The sequence below is a fragment of the Aplidium turbinatum genome, chromosome 1 (assembly GCF_918807975.1).
Source record: "Aplidium turbinatum chromosome 1, kaAplTurb1.1, whole genome shotgun sequence".
Taxonomy (NCBI): Eukaryota; Metazoa; Chordata; class Ascidiacea; order Aplousobranchia; family Polyclinidae; genus Aplidium; species Aplidium turbinatum.
In genome coordinates, this window is record NC_137472.1 from 53053272 (window position 1) to 53078997 (window position 25726).

At 38.5% G+C, this 25726-nt stretch overlaps 1 protein-coding gene across 1 annotated transcript; it reads left to right on the forward strand.

Moving 5' to 3' along the window:
- The first annotated feature begins 414 nt into the window (after positions 1 to 414).
- LOC145782886 (alpha-actinin-1-like) lies at positions 415 to 23757 on the forward strand. The gene is made up of 22 exons (XM_082594651.1): positions 415 to 576; positions 3119 to 3223; positions 3528 to 3657; positions 4370 to 4456; positions 5606 to 5693; positions 6578 to 6656; positions 8521 to 8602; positions 8942 to 9027; positions 9422 to 9514; positions 9900 to 10025; positions 10529 to 10710; positions 10798 to 10927; positions 11275 to 11366; positions 11850 to 11958; positions 13022 to 13162; positions 13891 to 14052; positions 16316 to 16474; positions 16963 to 17088; positions 17605 to 17805; positions 19118 to 19201; positions 20694 to 20852; positions 22039 to 23757. The coding sequence occupies exons 1-22, from the start codon at positions 484 to 486 to the stop codon at positions 22195 to 22197; spliced, it is 2673 nt and encodes an 890-aa protein (XP_082450777.1). The 5' UTR covers positions 415 to 483; the 3' UTR covers positions 22198 to 23757.
- The last annotated feature ends 1969 nt before the right edge of the window (positions 23758 to 25726 follow it).

Below are 25726 nucleotides of genomic sequence, written 5' to 3' on the forward strand. Positions count from 1 at the left end.
GGTTTTGTCATTGTAAACGTGTTATGACTGTACTCTTAGCCGGTTAGTTTGGAACCAATCACGTACGAAAGGGGCGGGAAAACAAAACCGCAATATCATATACCATGCTAACTACCGCAGAACGACATGGCTCTTAAATTCTTCACAGTAAAATCAGTATTTGAAAATTTTTTTGCAGTAAACGGGAAGTCTCGGTTATTTAAGCTCAGCTTTAATCACCCGGATGTCACAGATCAAATGATGATCTGTCCAAATAGTTTTTGTGATCAAAGTGCAGTTTTAGCTGAAAAATGGCACGGAAACACATTAACGGGTTCAGCAATGCGGTAGCTAAACTGATATGAGCATCATCAATCGTCTCTTCACTCTATGGTTTTACTGGACTAACAGACAACTTGTTTTATGATTAGGGCGTGCCGAAGGGCATCAATAAAAAGGTAAAGTAGTTTAAATTTTACTGCTGAAGCAAGGTGGTACCCTACAATGGAAGAACAAACCGGGAATTACATGCAGCAAGAAGATGGATGGGACAGGGAAGGCCTACTTGACCCAGCATGGGAACGCCAGCAGAGAAAGGTAGGCACATATAACTATAGCTATGTTTGACTGTTTGGTTGGAATACATAACTGCTTTTTTCAAATTTTGTTTACAGTTAATCACGTATGTGATAGTTTTGCATGTTGTCACTTGTCATTATTCATTTTAATACTTTGTAATTTTAACTTTTAACGGTTTTACTCTAATGGCCTGTATGGTGTACCCGTGTACCGTATCACTTTTTTCTGAAGAAGAACTCAGAAAAACACGCAACTGTTTCATAGGTGGTATTGACGTCTCCGTAAGCGCATTAATGTATTTCTGAATAGTCTCAACGGTCAACTCCGTCTGAGAATAAAATGTTTGTTAAAATATCAAGTTTAGCTTTGACGGACGGACGCCATGGAGCCCATGAGCTGCCTTGCGGAATATTTTAATGTAATGTTTACGATGAGACTGTGTCGTATTACCGATTAGTTCTTGAATACTGAAAAGCTTGGATGTTCATCAGCATAATTGTCGTTTCTAGCTAGTTGCAGCGTTCATCTGGTGAAAGTAAATACATAAATTAGACTTTATGAAGGGAGCGTTCTTCCTGGCTGAGCATTCACTAGTACAGCGAGCAATTGCTTTTACTTTCACTTGCATCAGATAAACGTTGTAACTAGTGCTAGAAAGGATTAATTCTTGCTTAGCTGTAATCGACAAGAACGGTGTATGTTCAAATTCAAATATCTTAAAGGCGAAATACGGAAAAATCGTTTTGTGATATTTTGTTAATATGCCTTTTGGACTTTTTTTTAGCTACGTTCTTTTTGACTCTGGAGGTCATAATAAAGATTTTTTTTGTTAGTTTAGTGTTGTGTTGTTTCGAGTACCATTCTGGTTGCGGGTGCTACAATTTTGTCCTTTAATTCATGTGCTTTATCATAACTCGTCTCGTCCTGTACTTGCTAATGTGGCAACCTAAAATTTTCAATTTAGAAGTTTCTAACTTTGCAAATACGTGATTTTGAATCGAAATTGATAACTTTGTGAAACAGATAAATCTTCATTGTGTTATCAGTGCGCTGAGGAGATCCGAAGCGTTACAGCAGCGCTCTGAAAACACCAAGTTTATTGTTCCTTGTTCTCCGTCCAATTTTACTTTCGGTTGTTGAGTTTTTTCGCCAAAAGTTGGCAATTCTTGAATAAGCAAGTCGATTGGGCTTTGGAGATTCTGAGTTTTTCTCTCACCTGATCTGTTTGAAATTAATGGACACATTTTTTCACAGCCAACAAGTGTGTGCTTTTCACAATATCTGTATGCACCAACTCATGCCGCGTACGCCCGCGTTTTAAAACTGCTCATAATTCATGTTCACATTGCAGTAAAATTAGCACCAAATGCGGTGAGAACAATCAATGCGCCAATTCGATCACTATCCATGAGTGATGGAACGATTCGACTTGCCAAAAACGCGCAACTAAATATGGTAATTTCATCCGTTTGTGACGCAACACGCCTCATTTTGATTGGCCATAGGTGGAAGGATTGTGAGTTCACGTTTGAGGGTTGTGCTAAAGTCTGTCTGAGAAAACTATATCTGTTTTTATCTTTTATGCCTTTAAGTCCCGCTCCGGCTTTTCACCAATTTTTGGATTAATTTCATCAGCGCCTTGCCTGAAGGCTTACTGATTTTGCCAGCTTGGAGCGTCGATGTATACAGCTTAAACCACTTATCTGTCTACAGCGGTATTATTATTGTGGTGACATCTTTTACCTATTTGCAACAGAACTATTGTCATTTAGCTCTCGTTTTAGCAAGTGATTTGTTTAACTTTAGTCTGTGTATGCAATTGTAATTTTATTGTTCAACTTTATTCTCTCCCCTCCTAGCTAAAATGCATTATATTGAAATAATCAGAAAGTTTCTCACAACACCAGCATCTCACCTGCGCACATCTTCAGAGGGCTACAGTAATGCAGAATATGCTAAGCAACGGATGCCTGTGTAAAGTACGTCTGAAATAGTCAATGGTATTGGGCAGTGACGTCATAAAGCATAGCTGAGCTATGCCCTTTCTTCTACGGTGCACAATCGCGCGCATGCATGCACCAGTTGACTGATGCGTCAGTCCGAGGTGTATGGTTTCAGAATGATCCGAGTTTCCATGCTAGTCTTGGACAATAGGTTTCGACTTCCTTTCTGCCTGCTACGTGTTGCAATCCAGCTAACGAAACCGTTAATTTTCGACGTGTAATCAAGGCAAAAAAGAAGGTTCTTGCAACTTGAGCAAACAACACAGCTTGTTTGCACATGCATGTTTCTTTATTTTAGTGGAATTCGATATGATACGGTACCAGCCACGGTACTGTGCATGGCTCACTATACTATATCACGGTACCCATTGTTTCAAGGTGTTGCAACCGTGTCTTGTTTTTTGCACTTGGTAAATCACTTCGGTCCCAGGCACGCTTTAACATTTTCGTTTTTTTTGCTTCTAACTTTTCTAGACTCCTGCTGTGTTACGGCAAGTTCTATTTTTCACTTTGATGGTCGGAAATAAACTTAACTTAACGTTGTTGATTGTGAACAGACCTTCACAGCCTGGTGCAACTCTCATCTGAGGAAGGTCGGCACCCAGATTGAAACCATCGAAGATGACTTTAGAAATGGTCTCAAACTTATGCTTTTACTCGAGGTAATTGTTTTTTTATATACTGGTATATATAATGTGGAATATTCAGCACTGTCAAACACTTTTGACCTTTCAAGCTTCTTTTTGCAAACGCTTTATGGCAATAAAAACACCGAATAAAGAAGTTTATTTCAAGTGATTTTAGTACTGATTTGGAAGCGATTGAATCTTTTAAACCAGCGCCACATCACTAGACTAATAAGATATAGGCCTACGAAGTATTGAGAATCTTCTAGATTAGAAATGTAAATTATATAAAGAGGAAATTGTTGCCAAAAATGTTTATGCTGTGGTAATGAAACTGTAGGTAATATCAGGAGAGCATCTACCTAAACCCGACCGAGGCAAAATGCGATTTCATAAAATCGCCAATGTCAACAAAGCACTTGACTTCATTGCCAGCAAAGGAGTTAAGCTTGTTTCCATTGGTGCTGAAGGTAAGAAACGTACTGGAAGCATTCCTTGTGTTTTGAATGCTGCACATTGGAGTAAAGTGTTGCCCAATGTGGTTTAGTAGACGTCTGGTCTCAGACATGTGTTTGCAGAATCCCAAATGCTAAAAGCTGTTAGCATTAAGTTAAAGCATTAAACGTTTGGGTTCATAAAGATTCGTTTACGTTTGAAAAAGATGATGGTGGTACAAAGCGCTAGTTTGAAAAAGATGTTGTAATGTCATTATGTCACTTTGTAAATTGTAACTCACGTGACCATCATCTGATTTAGCTCCCTGAGGACTTTGTAAACTAGAAAAACGTACAGTGCCATGCTTTTAAATTGCACCCTTGGTGAACAGTCCCAATCATTTAACTCGTAATCATGAAAGAATCTGGTGCATGCTTTAAACCGGCTAGCGCAAGAATGTCTGGAAGCATGACCTATTCAGAAATGATGGGAAGAAGTACTTTCTTTTGTACGTTATGTCAGTTGTTATATTATTTTTTAATGCAAATGAATCTACAACACCACATTCTCAGTTGTTAACATGTAAACATCCAACTGCCCCTATTGGGGCAGCACAGGTAAAACCATTGAGATTTTTCCAAACTGGCGGGCGTTGAACTTTGTAATCTGGTTGTTTTTACAGTTAAACAAAAGCTGTTTGAACTCCGCATTCTTTCACTTGTCCAGTTTTTGTTCATTGTTTTCCAGAGATCGTCGACGGAAACGTGAAGATGACACTCGGAATGATTTGGACGATTATCTTGCGATTCGCTATTCAAGACATTTCCGTTGAAGGTGTCTTGCTAGCTTATTGCCAAAGCATTTCTTGTGAATTATATCCAATTATTCATTGCATGCTCACATGAAACCATTTTGAAGACTAGCTATCGTCTTCAGGTCATCACAGATAACGGGAAGGGTCTCCCGGTTTGACAAGGGGTTATGCAACTGGTTGATACTAGCATGAAATGAAAACATTTTCTTATAATGCTTTTTGTTGCTCTTTGTATGTCGAGTTTTAAAGACAATATCAAAATTTGCTGATGACAATGGATACGCCCTCGTGGCTGGCCGAAGCCTTTTCTTAAAGTTATTTGAATCAATGAAAAAAGAAAGAAAACTTTGCAATTGTTGTGTTTCATGGCGTGGTGCATGCGTTTCATCAGGAAGCATACTGCTGCCGCTTCCTGCTGATTTCGTATTTCTCCTCGTACAGCATTAGCCTTTAGCCGCCCCAGCGTAAACTTACCAAGCTGGCCTGCTGCTGTTCAATCCAAGCGAGCAAATTAGTCTTTTTTTACGTTTATTCAACGTTTACTGACGTTGCATCCATGTGAAAACGACTAATTAGCTCTCTGAGATTTCCAATACTTAATTGCACCGATGCTGATTGTGATAAGTTTAATTTTCACTAGTAAATGTTAAAATTCACTGATTAGTTTAATGTTTACTTGTGTTTTGATTATTGGGTGTTTGTAGTTTCCCTGGTTATCATTCTTCTGTGTAGGACTTGGTCTATCTATCATATACTTTGGTTGTCTAAGTTTTTTTTCAAACATTTTTTATTTCAAGAATAATTTGTAATCTTTCCGTTAATTTAACGTGTAATGTTGTAATCTTTCCGTGTAATGTTGCTTGGTCAAGGCTCAAGTGATACAGCTTAACAGAATCTGAAAGAAACTTTGCATGTCCGTATCAGATTAGATAGTACTGTTAATTTGCATTTATCGAATGCTGGCATTTGCACAACAATCTTATTTCTTAGCGTAATTAATTCATTAAATTAAAAGGAATTTCGTGCTACTATGCTTCAATTGATGTATCTTTTTAATTACGTCCGTACTGTTTGATTCATCGTTTGGGGGGAAATTTTGTGTTTCACCGGTAAGAAAGCTGAAAGTTGTATGTGCCATAAGATTTAACTCTATTTGACGTGTCTTCCAGAATCTTCTGCCAAGGAAGGTCTCCTATTGTGGTGCCAACGCAAGACTGCTCCTTACAAGAATGTCAATGTTCAAAACTTCCACATGAGGTTTGTACGGCTGTATTGCACCTTCGTAACCAGAAAAACAGTCCCTTTTTGTATTGGTTTAATATCTGCAGGCGTTAAATCAATATAAAACAGACTGATTTTGCTGGGTACAAATATCTTAAGTACTCCGTGATGCAACCTTGTTCCACGTTAGTTTGACGCAGTTTCCTCGAGTCGGGCCTTCGATGATTGAATTGTGCAAGCAGCCGAGTAAATGGACGGAAGGACCGGAGCTTTCTTACGCGTGATATTTCAACGATACGAGGCTTGTCAAAGTCGAGGTTGCATTATTAGATCCACCCCTTGAGAGGTCACGTGTTTTCCTGCAAAGTTGAAGGCAGCACCACTTGGCCTAAGTAACAGCAGTCTTTGTCAATGTCAAGTTGGATGCCGAAAGTCTTGCTGTATTTTTAACAAATATTAACAAATCGTCAAAACTTGTTTGTTTCCCAAACCAAAGCTTTTTCATAAAATCACCAGGCGAATCAATGTAATAAGACGTTTCATTTTGGTTCGCTCTGAACATTTGTGTGATCAATTCTTTCAAATCACTTTTTTAGGTGCTCGTTTGGAAACTTAAGATGCTTATAAATGACATTGGTACATTTTCAGTGTTGAGAAAACGTTTTTGTTTCTTGTGTGCTTTAACTTTTCATGGTATACTTCAGCTATTTTCATTTCTGAAGTGTTTTATCGGTAACTTTTATTTAGTTACGAATGATGCTGCTATGTCACGACATCGCTTTTATTGCGTGGCTGTACCTCTCTAACGCCGTGGACACTAAAATTAACAGTAATACTTTTAGTGTTGTTCTGTTTGTATCAAACTAGCTTTAAAAGAGTAGCGTTAGACCTTAATTTTCTGACTGTTCGTTCAATTTTAGCTGGAAAGATGGTCTGGCCTTCTGTGCCTTAATCCATCGACACAGGCCGGATTTGATCGATTACGCCAAGCTGCAGAAAGTAAGTTTGTCAGTTCTTACGTGTGTTTCTTTTTCACGTTCAACATCCCTGCCAACGAAAGTTGTCATTGTTACATCGTTTCAACGCCGTCAGACGTTAAAAAGACGAAAAAACGGCAATTTTTTTTCTTTGGTGGTATTACTTGTTGCTTTTCGGTTGGCAAGAAAAGATATTAATTAGAAAATTTGGTCATTTTCCAACTTTGCTATATCGACCTACAGTCCTACACAGCAAAATTTACCATTTTGGTGTTTGGGTAGTCCTAGCAGATTGAAGTGCATTTGCAATTTCAGTATAGGCCTCACTACACGGAAATAACTAAACTACTTACTAAGCACAATCCGAAATTAGCGCAACTACGTTTCTAAACTGGTATTGTAGTTCCGCTTTGTTGCACGTTGAGCTGACGTCAGAATGGAAAGTTGCGTTTCCTTCCTCGTAAATTGTTATGAAACTTCAAAAGGCACTAACTTCCAGGGGTGTTGCTGACATTGGGAGAGAGAACAAACTCTACCGTGGCAATCTAACTGTTGAAAGTATCACGCTGTGGTTGCTCCAATAAAAGCTTAAACAATTGGGTTCTTTCAGACTTTCAGTTGCTGTTTTCTCCTTTAGTGCAAACTTCCACCAAACATCACCGACAGATGCAAAGATTTTAGTTTTAAAATCCAAATTGTTACTAAAAGTTTATTTAAACTGATTCCTCGAAATCTACACGAAATTGTTTTCTTTGCTAATGTTTGGCGACTAGAATCTATTCCAGAATATTAGAAGGGTAAATGACAGATTTACCGAAGTTGCCTACGTGGCTTAGTGGTATGACTTCGGAAGATTGGCACTTCAAAGGTTGTAGGTTCGACACCAGCCGACAGCGCGTGGTCATGTATTTCCTAAACATTAATGACACGCTTGTACATAGACGCAAAGTTTTTTCTTTGCCTTTCCGTCCACTTATCCTAAAATCTTCAACCACCAGAATTTAATATTAGTTCGATATTGGAAGGCAGCATCATCCCTTCATCGTTTGTTTGTCTCATATTCAGTGGGTGAGACTCGACGCTTGCCCCGCCAGCAAGGATCTGTCAACCTTTGTAGCCTTTTTCCTGTGCTTTCCTTTTATTGAGATTAATTCAACCCAGTCTTTGGGTCTGACGTCATCTTTCATCACTTTTGTTTCAACTTTCCTTTCCGGGATAGAAGTCTGTTCTGCCACTATTGGAGCTTTGTCGTTCGTTTACCAACACAGTTCTCCATGAAATCAAAGAACACCTTCTATGTATAATTGTTCATTGTACAGTATGTGATGGTGCAACGTCTATAACTTAAAAATTTAAGAGTTCTGCAAAAAGTAGAGAAGGAAGGGTTGTCAACACCTCACTATGAAGATTAAAATTGACTTCCTTGCCCTCATGCACTTCATATAAGTTTACAGCCTTGCCTTTCATTTTCCACTGCGCAGCGTCATAATAAACTACTTCCGTTCAAGCCGCATGATTGCACAATCAGCTGCATATCGTTATGTTTCGTTAATTTAACATTTGGCGATGTTGAATTGACGAAAGAAAGTCGACTGGCAGGTTGTTTTACTGTCACCTGCAACAAAAGTACCCTGCTAGAAAAACTTGCAATTTTTATTGGATACGGTATGCGGTTTGTTTTGTGCTTGATCGCAAGGGATGCAAATCTAAAAACTCTCACTTTTAAAACTAACCTCTTGTCACCTTCAGTGCTTATTCAATTATTCAAAAAAAGATAAAAAAAGTTTAGTTTTCAAAACTTTTGCTAAGCTAGTACTGTAGCCTGATGAAGTTTTTAGCATTTTGAGATTTTTTTTCTTGACTCTTGATACATGCGTTATTTTAAGGACGATCCTCTCACCAATCTTCAAACAGCTTTTGAAGTTGCGGAAAAGCATCTTGACATCCCTCAAATGTTGGAAGCGCAAGGTAAGAGTCGAGTATGTGTGTTTCTGCCCTTGCTTTAATGTATATGCCTTGCGTATTGCATTTCTATACGGCTACAGTATTTTATGCATGAGTATGAAATGTAATCACACCTTGGAAGATAAATTCGCGATTCGGAAGGTTTTGGTACATTTCATTCAAGTTTTATCGCTTTCTTAGGCAAGTCGATTTTGTCTGATCCGTCAGTAGTTATCAACTATTCTTTCTTAAGGAGGAAACTAAATAGCCCAATGTGTTGCGCAAAGTCTTTCAGCTTTATGTTGTTCACTATAGATCATTTTATAAAGCATGTGAGATCTTAATTCTGCTTTATTACATCAGAACTGGTTGATATGGTCAAGCCAGATGAGAGAGCGATCATGACCTATGTATCCTGCTACTACCACGCTTTCTCGGGCGCTCAGAAGGTACTGTGTGTGGCAAAAGTCATTGATTTGATTCTATTTTCGTTAAATCATTCCCGTGCTTCATAATCTTCAACTATTCACATTTCACATACACTTTGCATGCAGCGATATTGTTAAGCGGCCGCTATTGCATCGCTGTTAGTAGTGTTTACGTATCAGCTTGTAAGATTGTTTGACTGTGGTGACCTGGACATTAGTTTTATTTTGAACTAGCCCGCATGAGAACAGCCAAGATATATCCATTTTACATCGTTTCAAAGTCGAGTACATTGTTGAAACCGTGTAAGAGTAACAACCTTCGCTGTCTGAAAGTTGCATAGTGACCCGTCATACCGGAAACTGACTTCAACTCAGTTAACGTTAAGCTAAATGCTTACCCCTTTGTGTTAAACAGGCTGAAACCGCCGCAAACCGGATCTTGAAAGTGCTCGGTGTGAACCAGGATAACGAAAGACTGATGGATGAATACGAGAGGCTGGCTTCTGATGTAAATGCACCTTTCACGGTTACTGCCCTTATGGCAAAGTTTTGAGTTAATTTCAGCATCTGAATCGTTGCTCCCAGTACTGCATCTTGACAAGACACTTCTTCATCTCCCAGTTGATTTAACTCGAAAGTGTCCGTTGTTAGGCATCAGTTGGATTTCATACGGAAGCCAGCATTACAGTTAGACATCATAAAATAATGATTAGTATTTTTTTTTTGCTATAAAATTAATTTCTTCTTTTTACTGCTACATATCTTTGGGTTGACTTGTACTTGTAATAGCTATTGCACCTCGCTTCTACGAAGGCGTGGGCTCAGTGAATTTAGCTTGCCGACGTTGCGTAAGCGTACATGTTCAATTGTTCATGCGTTGGATGTCGTCACAGCTTCTTGAATGGATTGACCGAATGCGTCCATGGCTTGAAGACCGTTCCACCGATAACACCATGGAAGGGGTGCAGAAAAAACTGGATGACTTTCGGGATTACAGGAGGAACCAAAAGCCTCCAAAGGTGCTCCTGTTCAGTTTGTTTTGTGCATTTTTACACAATCTTTTTTGATAAAATCTCAAAATGTATTTCCAAAGTGCCCATCATGCCTGTCAGTGTTCCATCAAATCTTTTTAAATTTTATTGATTGTCTACGTCGGCACATTCTTCCTTTACAGAGTTGTACACTGAAAAGTCCCACCTGCTGCACTTGGTGGTAGCCTGGGGCGCACAAAAAGACGTCAATTGTTTGAGGCTTTATTCTACAAGAACCTATAGTGAACACAGTGCCCCCACTTCACCATAGCATATTTGGTGCCACCAACATTGATTCGCAGTAGGTTAGTGTTTTCCACTTTGCGCAGGAGACGTTTGCTCCGGTGAGAGGGGAAGTGATCGGATGGTGAAACCTTCATTTCAATGCAGAATTGGTCATTCGAGGGGAATTTTTCATTTTTTAAGTCTCTTTTGTGTTATTCGGGGTGTCCAAAAGGAATTTCTTGTGACTTTGATATTTTATTGCCCAGTCTGAAGACAAAGGCCACTTGGAGGCAGCATACAACACCCTGCAGACGAAGCTGCGCCTCAGCAATCGACCGGCGTTCATGCCATCTGATGGCAAACTCGTTTCAGACATAGCGAACGCATGGAAAGGGCTGGAGGGCTCCGAGAAAGGATACGAAGAATGGCTTCTGTCGGAAATGCGAAGGTAATTGCAAAGTCGTCGCAACATTTAAAAGACGTTATTTTCGTTTCTTACGAACCCAAATCGTATTGAAATTGGTTTATTTTTTAGGTTGGAAAGACTAGACCATTTGGCGAAGAAGTTTTATCAAAAGGCGGAAATTCATAACAGATGGAGCTCTGGTCAAGTCGAAATGCTTAAAACCGAAGATTATAAAGGGTTCAATTTGCAAGAAATCAAGGTAAGTTTTGTAGGTTGTTGTGACTATAATAATAACCCATCCAGCAAATCAGCCATTAACTCAATGTTTGATGAAGTGGATCGGAAGTTGTTTTTCTTAAATCTAATTTTAAAGAATAGCATCAATTGATCTGACCAATTAAATCTCGCACCATATTTTATGACCACTCCCAATTAACTAATTGACCATTGCTTAAAGTGGAACTCAACATAATTTTTGTGAGCAATACAAGTTATCATTGTCTATCGAAAGCTCATATATCGTGTCACTACACTTTTTAGTTTACTACTAACCACGTCAGATGAAACGTGCTAGATTGTTCCATATAACGCTCTTTTTTCAAACAGGCTGCTATAAAGAAGCACGAAGCGTTTGAAAGTGACTTGGCTGCCCATCAAGACAGGGTTGAACAAATTGCCAAGATTGCTCAGGAATTAAAGTAAATTGTCTGGTTTCTTGTTTACTTACGAAGCTTGTTTGAAATCTCTTTACGTTTCCACGAACACCACACGGCTATCGGTTAATTTCCGTTTTTACGTTGTTTTGACGTGTGGCAACGTAAAAACGATGTCAACAGCATTTCTGACTGAAGCTACTCTTAATCTTGTTTCTTCTCTTTGCACAAGCCAGAGGGCAAGGTTGTAAAAACGATTTTGTTTCTTTGTAATTGCAAGAGTTGACATCGTGTCTAGTCATGTTAGCACGCGGTACAGACATTGATTTTTTTTCTGGATGTTGAATGCAATTACGTCATAGAAAGTTCACATTGTTGAAAAAATTCGATTTTTTTGTATAGTTTGTCTTCACATTGAAATAATGTTAAACCCTGTGATACAGCTTAGCTTTATCTTCGTACAGGGATGTTATGTCATGACGTTACAATGACGTTTTGTCTACGTCATAGCCTTGATTTCTCTTGCAGTGACTTGGAATATCACGACTCGCCCAACATCAACGAGCAGTGTAGAGCGATATGCGACGAATGGGACTTGCTTGGCGATCTTACGCAAAAGCGACGTAGCGCTCTGGAAGTAAGTTACATGTCTTTGGCGAAACTACAAAATCTTTGCTTATTGCACAATCGTATGAATGTGTATTGAGTGTTTAAAAAGTCGTAGTGTCCTCGAAAATGTTCACTTTGAAGAAATGATGTTCATAAAACCCTTTAAAGTGGCTTTTCGAATACCCTATGGGCTTTGTATTTATCAAGAGAACGCGTTATGTTTTAGCCTACAATCCCACTTGCTTGGCGAATGTTCTCATTTAATATTTTTATTGATCTAATTTCGCTTGGCAGGATTAGCGATTTGAAACTCAGTCTTTATATTTTCTTGTATTAATGATTGTTCTGCATTGCAAAGCGTAAGGCAGAACCATGGCAGAACCAACAAATCAATCAATTGTTTTATAAGATGTACAGAAACCATCAGGGCATGGCACTCTTCTTCTAGCTTTATTCCCACTTCAAATGGGGTCGCCGATGCAGATTGCAGTCCTCCACATCACTCTGTCAGCAGCATCTTCCTCCTTCACTCCCACTACTTCCATATCTTTTGTCACACAATCTATCCATCTTCTTTTTCGGTCTTTCTCGCTTTCTTTGACCCACTTCCAATTGTCTTATTGTTCTCCCGACATAATCTTCGATTCTTTGCTTCTTCTTACGATGTGACCCAACCATTTAAGGCGTGTCTCTCTCAGCTTGTCTTCCGACTTGTATTCCTTCTCTGATGGTTTCATTCCTTACTCTGTCCTGCTTTGTCAACCCCAGAGACCATTGCAACATTTTCATTTCTCCCACTTACATTTTCCCTTTCTGTGTTTTCTTCAGGGCTACTGCCTGCATTTCATACAGCATTGCTGATCTTACCATCGTTTTACCATCTTAGTCCATGCGATTTTTATGCGGAATGTATGGAGATTTTCAATCAGCATATCAGTCTTTTTTACATTGATTCAACGTTTGCAGATTTTAAGTCACTGTAAAAAAGAACTGATTTGTTGGCATACACTAGTGTAAGTGTAAGCATACACTCCTAGAGTACTTTCTATCTATATTTGACAAGTAAGAAAGGCTTCCTTTTATGTTGTCAGGACATGGAACGGATGCTAGAATCAATTGAACAAAAGCATCTTGAATTCGCCAAGCGTGCTGCTCCCTTCAACAACTGGATGGATTGCGCCATGGAGGATCTACAAGACATGTTTATTGTCCACTCGATCGAGGAAATAAAGGTCCTCTTAATAATTTGAATTTTTTTTTATAATGTTTATCCAAACATCAGGTGGTCTTTGCAAGGAGGAATGTTTCGAAAGTCAGCGCTGTTTATGGAGATTTAGCAGGGTTTGAAGTTCTGCGATTTTTCTATAGAATTGGGTTGGTTTTGTTTTGGAGTCGAAGGAAAATTTCACCAGTTGTTGGTTGATTTTGTTTCAAACCAACACAAACTTCATAAAATGAATATATACCATTTTTAGGTAAAAACTTTTTTGTTTTGACTTTAATTTAATGCAAACTTTCAAATTTTAGGCTACGTTTGGGCTTGTTTCAATTGTTTCAACTTTTAAATAATTGGGCTATTTTTGGGCTACTGTTATTGGCAACTGGGCTGGAAATTTAAAAAATATTGGGCAACTTTGGGTTTTGGTGAGATCTCGTGTCAATACATCATCTTTCATCAATATTAATCACCAACGACTATATCATCCGGTGTTTACTGTCCATACTACAAAAGATTGTGCTTATGGGGAAAGTTGTGATTTCCCTCTTACCAAGGCAAAGCCACCTGGCAAAGCCGTGTTTTTACATTGATTCAACGTGTGCATGCGTTGAATCAATGTTCAATGATCATGTCAATTAATCTATATACCTTGATTTGCTATCTAGGAGTGTTAATAACGTTCTCTCCGTTTTAGAAAGTGGTTGAACGAATCAAACGTAACGAAGTATGTTGTGTCAACAGAACCTCATAGCCTCGCACGACACTTTCAAGGCAACTCTTCCAGATGCCGAAAAAGAGAAGGAATCAATGATCTCTCTCATCAACGAGATAAAGCAGATACAGCAGCAGTACAACTTGTCCGAGGATGTTCTGGACAACCCATACACAACCATCTCTGCTGAGGTTTGTTTTATTTCAACGCTCTGTTTTTGGTCCGATGTAGATACCAACATTAAATATAAACAAAATGTGTAAGGGAGGACTGTAGAGCTAAAAATCACTTGTTTTGACTATGTTGATATCACGTCAAGTGTTGCCCAGACAGAAAATCAGTGGCAGACGTTGAATCAATGTAAAAAAATAACTGATTTACTGTCTGGGTGCTGACAACTCGCTAATTTCATTTGTTCAGCGTTGTTAAAAGTTGAAAAACTCACGCGACCAATCTCAAGCAGTAACCAACTAAACAAATGCCCTTTCTACCTTTTGTGTCATAGCTCCGGCACAGTGAGATGACCAGTATGCCCCTCAGCAAACTTTGCCCTCCTTTGTAGAATCTCTGGTCATCCCACTGATGTTGTGATACCAATCAACTTAATTTAAATGTAAAAAGCTTTTACAAATTTTACTTCGTTAACGTTCATTGATGTACTGTAGTCTTAGTTTACTCAGCAGGGTCTTATTTTATTTGTCTCTTGCTCTGAGAAGCTCACAGATGGTGCATTGCTTAATCCCACTGACTGTAACTTGGATATTTCAGAAAGGATTTCATTACTTATCTGCCGACCAACTGGCTAAGAGAGTATGTTGGCTTTGTGTGGCAAACCTGTAGATGCGATAATAAGAACTGTAGCTTATTTACGGTCATTGTTCAGCGGAAAGTGATTTAGAATAATTTGAATTGTGATTTGTTTTTGAAGGTTTGAGTCTTCTGAACTTGCATAGAATCGAGTGTTTGTGAGTGGTGTAACCAAATATTGAGAAATGGTCGAGAGTCTAGTCCAGATGCTGAAATTTACCATTTCTCTTGCTTTTTTTACCTCAACTTTCTAGGCAAATAGTTACCCAAAGGGCTGGCGGCTGAATCACTAAACATGAAAGGCTGGATTTTTACCTTTGATTTTGTGTTTCAAATCTTTTGTAAAATTTAGGAATAAAAAATATCGAAAGCAATGTTTACAATGTCATATTACGTAAAATTAACATTGTTTTTTCATAATGAAACTTGACTTCTCTAGAACGTTGCCATTACGTGTAGATTCAAGGTTGTTTCACCAACATCATTCCATGTTGTTTTGTTTTAATTTACCATGTTGTTTTGGTTAACATTTAACGTGTTTACATTCGCAAACTTGATGCTGCTTCTCGTCGCATCCCAGCCAACAATTCAGGTCTTTTTACATTGATTCAACGTGTGCAAACGTTGAATCAATGTAAAAAGGCTGGCTTGCTACCTGACATCTCGCATCTTTCATGTAAAGATTTCGCTGCAAAGAGTGTTTTGCTGTGAAAAAAGTGAAAGTGTTGAAATTTGATTTCTGCGACTGGATTCTTTCATTAACCATTACGATTACGTTTGACCTTAAATAATGGAATACTCACTAATTCAGACCATGTGTTCTGGTTCACTAACTACAAAGAGGCCCAATGACAAGAAGTCGGTTTAGTATTCTTGTCTGTGTATTGTAGAGATACTTTAACCATACATGTTTTTGTTAAAATTTAAAGTAACTGGTTTGAACTGCTAGTAACTGGTCTAAACTGGTTTGTTCATGAATGGTTTATTCTTATTGAGTTTTCCACAGCATTTCTGCTTTTGCATTCCAATTTGTTAATCCTTGAATAAGAATCTCCTAACGACCTTGCCGAGTTGATACGTACTGAGGATGTTTTTATGGTCACTGATAATTTCATTTTCTTCTCTGCACTCTTTCATCTTTATTCTGCGTTGTACTTTAAAACTTCATGAAGTGCGTTGTCAATGCTTCTTTCTACAAATTTTTCATCATATACAGTAGAATTCTCCCAATTTGTTACCTCAAGGGGATTAGAAAAAAGTGACGAGTTTAACGAACTGGCAAGTTATGCAAACAAATCAAAACTATAGGAATTGTGCCGGGACCGACAAAAATGTGACGAACAAGGCGAATTGAACGATGTCAATTTAGACGAATTCTTCTGTATTGACAAAATAATTTTGCTACTTACCGTATATAAAATCGCTGCTGGAGCATGAAGTAATCGTTTTACTTTCCGCTTTTGTGGCAGACGATGATCACAGGATGTCAGATCATAAACAACGCCAAGTGAACATTTTGAAAGCATCATTGGGGAATAAGCATTGTCTAATACTCGTTGAATTTCACGTCTGGGTAGATTGCATGATCTTCAAAATCGATTTAAATCCTAGAGTTTGTTATTTCTTAAACTTTTGACAATTGAGCAGGAATTGGAATTAAAGTGGACGAAGGTGGGTGAGCTAGTGCCAAGCCGAGATGCTGCTCTTCAAGAAGAATTTGCCAAGCAGGAGAATCACGAACGCCTTCGCTCACAATACGCTGCCTTGGCTAATGAACTAGGTCCTTGGATCCAAGAGAAGACTGAGGTATGACTGGTTACTTTAATTTCTTATTATCTATCGTCTTATAGAATTGACATGTGATTTACAGTGGCTGCGTTGAAGTGAAGAGTTAATTTGTTGCCAAGAGCCTGTATCAATAAAATACAGCGCTTATACACCGGTTAATTATTTTCAAAAAGAAATGAATTTCCACAATACAGTAATTGCGTTGTTTAACATAGTTTAATTGAACAAAGACTTTTATTCCAAGTGGTGCATCATTCACAGTTATCTTTGTATGGGCGACCTGCTTATCAACAATGCAAGTATTATAACAAAGATTTTTTGATAACGCGTAACCTAACATTTAAATGCCTAAATTTTTCAGTTTCAACAGTTATTGGGAAGATTTAAACTTAATTTTTGTTTGCTCACTGGCTATTCCATAGCGCCTCACAGCAACGTTCTTTCTCTGAGTATGATGCCACTTTAGCAAGCTACTACGTCATCTTCTGACGTCAACTGTGTCGCAGGAAATTACTCGCATCGCCACCGACATGAGCGGCGCTCTGGAAGACGTCATCAATCGATTGAAGGCCTACCAGGCGGAAATACAAAAGTACAAGCCGAAGATGGACGAACTTGAAGGTCATCACCAGGTACGTTGTCACAATCGATATTGTAAACTTGTATAACAATTCTAGAGGAAAGCTTTGGTGGTGCAGAACAGAAAAAAGATGAAGATATCCTAGATATATATCCTAGAAAAAAGATGAAGATATCTTACATTATATATCCTAGAAAAAGATGAAGATAATAGCATATACTAAGGAGGATATGGCAATTGTCAGATCGAAAAAGATGATGCGCACAATAAAACCACTGTGGAAATAGAAAACTCGCTCCGGTCCCACATCGTGGGATTAAAACTAGAAAGATTTTGAACAAATCTGTATTTTGACTGGAAATACTTGTGAGTTGATCTGATGCATTCTGATTTGGAAGTTTGAAATGGAATTAAAAATGTCTGATTCCAATTAAAGTCAGTATTAGCGAAAAAGAGGTGACCCAGAAGAAATGAAAGTTGCCTGACTCTATTATCTTTCCACAGTCGACTGTTGTTCATCAGTTTTATTATACAAAACGCGTTTTTTCTTTTTTTTAAATATTTCTAGGTTATTCAAGAAGCCATGGCGTTTGGGAACACGCAGACCAAGTATAGCATGGAGCATCTCAGAGTAGGATGGGATCATCTTCAAACCACTATCTCTCTCACCATCAATGAGGTGGAGAACCAGATCCTGATGCGAGATGCAAAAGGTCTAACCCAGGAACAGATGAACGAATTCCGGGCTTCCTTCAACCACTTCGACAGGGTATGGTTTGAGCTAATTGATCAATTTATAGCATTTGTTGAAAAACTTTGCAAAATGCAAAGCTGCAATAACTACATCTTCAGTAATTATTTGTCTTTATGTTTTTAATCGCCATCATTTTGATGACCTTTACAATGAAAGGATTTTTGTCTGAAATTGCTGTTCTGATTTATTTATTGCCACAAAAAAGGAAAAGTAAGGCTCTTATTTGGGTTATCAAAGTCCGCCAAAAAGTAGAATGTTGATCTGGTTTGCATAGACCTTTGAGGTTCTTACCACGGTTTTAGCATGAAATTCCCATATTTTGAGAATCCAACACCCTCAATGTTAAATTGCGGTGGCAAGATATTGGTTAATTGTCAAGTGCCAATGATGTTTTTCTACTGATATGTTTTACGTCTTTTTATATTTTATTTTGTGAAAATGCAGCAGTCTTATTCGTTATGCCACTGCTATTGTTGGGGAAAATTGCTTCATCAAAGAATCATCACCTTTCTGTGTGTTTTCGATCATTGCAGTGTGATATTTTAATCGCCCATCCAATTCACTTAGTTTACCGCAAAATGGTATTTTTATGCAACTTTAGGTTTTGGCATTATTTCTGTTCGTTTAAACTTTAAACACTATGTGAATACTTGCCGTACCGAAGGCATTCTTTGATGCTTATTCACAATTTTGTGCTAAGGAATTGCCTATTGTGTGTTTTCGATCCGTGTGTATTTAAACACTTCTGGATTCAACAGGACCAGAACGGTATGCTAATTGCTGAGAATTTCCGAGGTTGCCTTATCATGGCCGGGCTTGATGTCACCCTTGATACCCCCAAGGTAAAGTGGGGCCAATAATACTTTCCCATTCTGGCGGCATGAAGGGTTGCTCACAACTTACCATCTGCTGCAAGTGCATGAAATGTGACAGACAGATCAGCTACTCAGTGTTTCTATTTTCTTCCGAGGACAAGAAATCCGCTGTGGTTCATTTAGTCACCTTCACGACAAGTTTGAACATGGCGCATTTGTTGTCTGTAGTCAGATGTTAGTAGCAGTCAGATGGAGTCTTTAAATAAACGCCATTTTCATTTAAAAAAATGCTTTTAATCAATGGACGTTGACTGACAATCTGGTGTTTTTGGCGATCCAGCTGACTACTGCTGAGTTGACTACCTGGCGAAAATTCATTCAGGTTCGGCACTTTTATAGTGATTCAACGTCTTCTAACGTTTGATGGCTATGAAATTGTGTGACTTGATTGTCTTGCAACATTAACTCTAACAAGTTTGCATGATTGTAACACCGCATGTTTGATGACGTAGGACAATTCCGGTGCCCTCAGTCCAGAGGAGTTCAGTGGAGTTCTCACTTCCGTCGGCTCTGAGGTCGACAGAAAAACAGAAAAGGTATGGCTGCCGCTACTCTCTTGCTATAATATTCGCTATAACAACACGACAACTTGACTATGCTCAATGATTCAAATTCCAATACCCTTCACTGATCAAATAGAAAAGCTTGATTATTGCATCAATATCACGTGGTCGATAGTCAAGCCGATCCGATTGGTTAGCCAACTATATCGGATTTTATTTGTAACATAAACACTAAACAGTGACATGAAGGAGATTGAGAGAAAGTGAGGTTATACTTTTTTGCCTGTGCCTTTTCAACATTCACTCGGTAAGTTATTATTCAATCGGGCAGTTCTGAGTTGTTCTTTCAAATGAGATTGATCATTCGTTTAGTCATGGGTTTTTATTGGGCATACTCAATTTGTATCTTGCTTGTAGTTGACTTATTCTTTATTTCCTCACTTGCTTCTGAACATAAGTGCACTGATTATGAGGAACTCGGAGATTTTGTAACATGGTGTTTGCTGCAAACCAATTGCTTGGTGGTGTGTCTTTCTTGTAAACACGTTTTTCACTACATCACATAGTGTACCATTGTACAATTTAAAACCGACAATCATTTGGGAGTGGAAAAATGAATGTTTTGTGATATGTGGCTGTTCATACATGATATGACACAATTGAATGTGGTTGCCAAAACTGTCATATTGGCGTCCAGTGGAGATGTGATGAAAAGCAAGCAAGTAGCTTTCCTGTTTATGATATTTGAATAGTTGTTTAGGCACAACCAAAGATCTACAACGATCGACGGTTGTTAAATCCTGCTCTTGTCTGATTGTTTCATGACTACGCTCTCACAGCATCTCTCTTCACGTGTGATTACTCTATTTCCTCATCGAAATTTCCACTCCCAATGAATGTATCAAATTGACTATTTCTGCCAGCGAAAATTGCCTTTTTTACATCGTTCCAACCATCTATGTTTCCAACAATGCAATTTTGTTTGATTTTGGGTGAAGATTTAACTTTTTAAAAGTGGGATAAAAAGTGTACTAAAAGCACAAATTATGCTATGTGGAAGTTAGTATCATGCTAAAAGTAGGCTAGTATCATGCTTGATGGTAGCTTGTCAAAAATAATATAAAAAGTTTTGTGTATTGGTAGCTCAGTTGATAAAGTCTGGTCCAAAATGTGTAATAATAAAGGTTATCGCTTTAATGTCTCCCTGAATATTGAAAAGTTTACAAGTATACAAGCAATAAATCAACCTGTTTGTCGTTGCTTTTACTTTCATCAGATAAACGTTGCAACTAGTGCTAGAAACGATTAGTGTCTCCCGTTGTACTTTCAATTCAAAACAAAAAACTTTGAAATTGATGACCAAGCACTGGTACATAGTTTCTTAGCTTTTTCCAGGGTATTATGAACTTTGTCTCAAAAACAGCTGTCACCAATGTATAGGCTACTCCCAATGACTTTGCGGTACTTGTAAGAAATCAGCGAATAAACTCATCCAGATGCCAACAAGTGATGTTTATGTATCTAGGGCGAAGCTGAATTCCAACGGATCATGGCCATGGTCGATCCAACTGGATCTGGCTCTGTCACCTTCCAGAGCTTCATCGAGTTCATGACGAGGGAAAAGACCGATTCCGATACTGCCGAACAAGTGGTGGATTCATTCCGTATTCTTGCCGGAGATAAGGTATGGAAATATGAAAATGAAGGAATTCATCCCGTATCAACATGTTGGAAACAGTTATGTTTTTTCAACATTTTAGAAAGAACATACCGTGGTCCTACAGGCCTCGTGATTGAGAAAACGTTTCGAACACTAAGCTTGTTTCATCGTCCAGAGATGCAATGGAATTTTATGCTGAACCATAAACCTGATATTACGTTTTGGACTGTGGTCGTTTCGATTAGAAAACGAAAATTGAGGCAAAGAAGTTATGCAATGGTCGTTATGTGATTAAATCATTTTCACTCCGCAGCATGATCAATGGTTTTGAAGTTGCCTGGTTAAGCGTTCGGTTCCATTTCCAGCATTGGTTCTCAATTTGCAAAGCTACGCATCCCTTTCTTAAATTTACTAAGCCTGCAGACAGGCGCGGATCTAGGAGTTTTTTTTGGGGGGGGCCAGAAAATTTGAAAATGAATTAAAAAGTAATAAAGATAAAACAGATATGAACAATCAGTGGCGTAGCCAGGAATTTGGGGGGTTTTGACGGCCGGCGGGCGAAGCCCGACGGCGTGTTCGCCAAAGGCGACACCCAGCGGCGGGGGATCTGGGGGGCCTCCCCCAGAAAATTTTGAAAAATTACTTTGAATTTGGTGCATTCTGAGAGCATTTTCAACAAAAATATGGGTATAAATATTCCTGTTAAATGGTGCTGTCCGGTGGCATAGCAAAAGGATAAGATCATGTTTTCTTCGGCATTTTTTTGGTAATAAAGCTAAGTCTCTATGTTTTCTTGTTGCTAATTCCTGGCTGAGATGTTTGGTATTGGCAAAACTTGCTCTTTCAATGCAGTTTCGCTTAAACTTAGGCAAACTTTGTTTTAGAGACATAGAGACTGAAAGCATCATTTTCAATATCGTGACGTCACACGGGGTTGTAAGTCTGCTGCGGGACTAATATCAGCTGTTTAGAAGCATATCAAACCATTCAACAATTTCTCACAAAATTTCGGGGGGGGCCCGGGCCCCTTGGGCCCCCCCCATAAATCCGCGCCTGCCTGCAGACCTCCGAACTTTTAAGAGTAGCCCAGATTTAAATTTTTCACAAATGAAAGTTATGAATTTTTGCACGTTTTCTTGAAACCAAATGCATTTCACCTTAAACTTTTGTGCTTTTGTTCACATTAATGTTTTTACCATTTTATTTTCAGCCTTACATAACGGCTGCAGAGCTGCGTCGTGAACTGCCACCTGACCAAGCTGAATATTGCATCTCCCGTATGTCTCGTTACACGGGCCCAGATGCGCCTGCCGACGCGCTGGACTACGAGAGCTTCTCGACAGCGTTGTACGGGGAATCCGACCTGTAAATCCCGCAGAACTGGCTCTATTGTCCGATCTGGGTTTTAAATTATGGGCTGTTCGTATATCACATGGCGCCCTCTGACGGCGATCGGACTTCACGTTGTCATCGTTAAGTTGCACTATAGAGATTGAGTAAAAGGTAGGCACTTTGACATAGGACAGTTTTCCTTGCGAATCAGCTGATTTCAGTCATGCGACTCAGCACGTGATATTCTGACCGATACTCGAAAGATTTTTGATACAAAGAAAATTAAGTGAATGTATCGCCACAAGCAGCGTTGGCCCAATGGGTTAAGGAATAGTCATTTCGATTTCCACCCTCTGCTAATGTTCTTTTTTCTTCTGCAACTGAACTGCGTGCAAGAAGGATCTTAATGACTGTAATCAATTGAGTTTATAAGGAAAATTGTCCTACCTTTCTTATCCAATGCGCCGCGGCGCAATGGTGGTAGCTGGTTTGCACGGAAAACTGTCCTATGTTAAAGTGCCTACCTGAGTAAAACGTCACATTACACAATATAATATGGGAATGGGTGAAAAAAAACTGACATGACGTCATATGATATTTGAACACTCCCATCTGAGCACAGAAATGCGCTCAAGGATTAATCCCACGATATGGCGTATTTATAAATGACAAGTGCACTTCATAGAGCTCAAAACAGCTTTTGTAATCTTGATCGCAACACAACTCACAATGGCACGTTTGTTATATTTTTAATTTCAGTTGATCGTTTGAATAGTCGGTTTATATTTATGTCATGAAATTTATAGCCAACGATGAAGTGGGCTCTGTTGTGATTAACACTTTCCCTCAGCAAAATTTCCTAATGCAATAGAGCTTAGTGCACCCATATGTAGCCTAAAACATTTCAACGAGAGAAATTACTTCATTTATCTTTTGCATTCCTATTTTGACTTGTATTCTGTGCCTTTTTGCCCGTTATATTCGGCGATATATAGAATTGTAATCCACTTATTGGCCTGAAGATTAGTTTCGTTTGAGATTTAGCGTTTATGTTTATAATTGTAAAATTTTTAAACTAAGCATGTAAATTTCCATTCCATTTTTGTACAAAGTCATTAAAAGTATCTAAATTTTTTGTCCTGCTTTTTAGTCGTAGCTTTGGCAATGAATTCTGTATTTATAACCTTGCCCGATGTTAATTAACCGTAAGATTTATGCCTGTTACCCAAGCAACAAGACTCAGGCAGTGTAATTTTTCATCAGTAATTTGCTTCTGCCAATTCCATGTAAATATTTGTGTGGAAGTGTTACCCATGTATCGACTTGTACGTGTCAAGGCGCTGTTCTCATGGTTACTGTTATTCCAGCCAGAAAAACCTATCGTTTAAACGTTAAAGTGTTAAGAGCAATTTTTGCCGACTGGGATGATGACCCGTTAAGCTTGACATCATTAGACACCGATTCCTATCATTTCAATGCATTGTCAATGTCGTCAAAACAATTTCAATCTTCTCCTGCTGAAGACTGCGTCTCACTCACATCAAAACTTTATTCTACATATGCCTTGAGTACTGCTATTACAAAATGTATAATGGAGTACGTGTGTCTGGGATGTTTTGCGATGATTTTCAAGATTCTCTTAATGCCTTTTTTGCTTGTCAGTACAGAAACCCAAATAAACAAGGTTAAAACAAGAAGCGCGTTTTTATTCTAATGTTGCAAGGGCAATGAATCTGTCAACTGGACTATCGGGCCTTGTTTGGATACGATTCCAATAGGACAATACATCAGATGAGTACACGGTACAGGAGTTGGACTGGAAGTCTGAAATTCTTGGGAAAAGTCGTCTCGCCAGCTACCTTTTGTTGCGTCACAAGAAACGCAGCTGCAAGACTACCACGAAAGGTTTGTTGGCGTAACTTTTCATGGAAATGGTATTCATTGATGACGCTCGTTTGATAACTAAAATAGAAAGATGCCTACTTCAATGAAAGGCACTTTAACATGCAAATATCCAGCCCATGGACTTCTGTCCAATCCAACCACGAACCAATTAGATGTTACGTGATCTGTCCAATTGTTGACCATTCCAGAATTCAGCCAGAGAATTGTTTATTACTTTGAACTTTATCTGGTAATTACAGAAGAAAAAAGAGCTATAGCAGAGGTGGGAATCAAACCCACGTCATTGTAATGACCAGGGCCTCCAAGAGCCCTGCCGGGCCCCGGTGCAGATGTTATTGCCGGGCCCCCCAGCGCGACATGTCGTGTGATATCTCACAAATCACAAGCAAAATTTGCGGTGCGCGTTAATCCGCAAGGCCAGTGCATACATGGTGTTCCGCACAGTGTTTTTATTTTAAAACCAGACCTATTTAAAAAATAATACAAAGAATAGATTAGGTTAAAGTATTAACACTCTACTATTTCACAAAGAATGCAGTATTGTAATGGTGTTTATGACTTTAAATACGCAGATACACACTAGTTATACACAAAGATAAAAGGCTGTGGCTATATTTACACTACATAGTGTACATAGTCAATAGCGTTGCCAGACAAGGAATTCTGCTCTAATTTGAGGAAAAGTTTATAGCTGTTGAAAACAAAAATTTGTATTTTGGAAAAAAATTTTAGTCATGGGCAAAGATCAAAACCCTAACCTTATTCTAACCCTTCCTAACTTTAATCCTAACTCTGGCAACACCTGATTGTAACCATGGCAAAAAGTGGGTAAAAATAGCCACTTTGAAGATAAAAATGGCAACACTATTCGGCATGGCTGACATACATATGTATGTAGTGTGCATACAGCTTTACATTAACATACCGTACAATATCATTTCTGACCTTAAAATCAGCAGAGACTAGGAGACCAAACTTGGATGAATGCATTGCTATTGTTCATGACGTTAAGAAATACCAACTTTATTTTAGGATCAATAGGCACTTTAGGCAGCTTCTTATTTTTACTCCTTTAGTTTTCTTTGCTTGTTTGAGTGAAACTGCATTCACGTCCGATTGAGGGTCACTTTCTCTTCATTTCTACAGCAAGTGGTCAGTAGAAACCAAAGTTGAAAATATTTCTATTTTCAAGTCCTATCAATGTAAATGTACCTACATCTATCACTATACTATGTATCGATACTTTTACAAATACCTGCATAACTACAGAATGGCTGATTTTGAGTCAATATTGACACTGTTCCTGAAATTCAAGAGTAAGATTGGATTGGCCTGGCTGGAGAAGACTGCTAAAAAATAAATAGTGAAAACAAATGAAAAGAAAAACTTCAACGAAACAAATATTTGTTTATATACTAAGCATATTTTTGAAAATCAACACCTTTCTGCAGTGCTGGAAAAAGTAAGTTGCATTGCAATTAGGACACTTCTGGTTCTGTCTAGAGTTAAAAGCAACTGTACTTCAACAGAAGTAAAGATCTATGATTTTTACTCAAAAAATCACACTTTCACTAATCTTTTAACTTTTTTTCGAGTTTTGTTAGACTGCTACAAGGACAAAATTATTTTCCAGCACTACTTCCACGAAACTTGCTTGCATT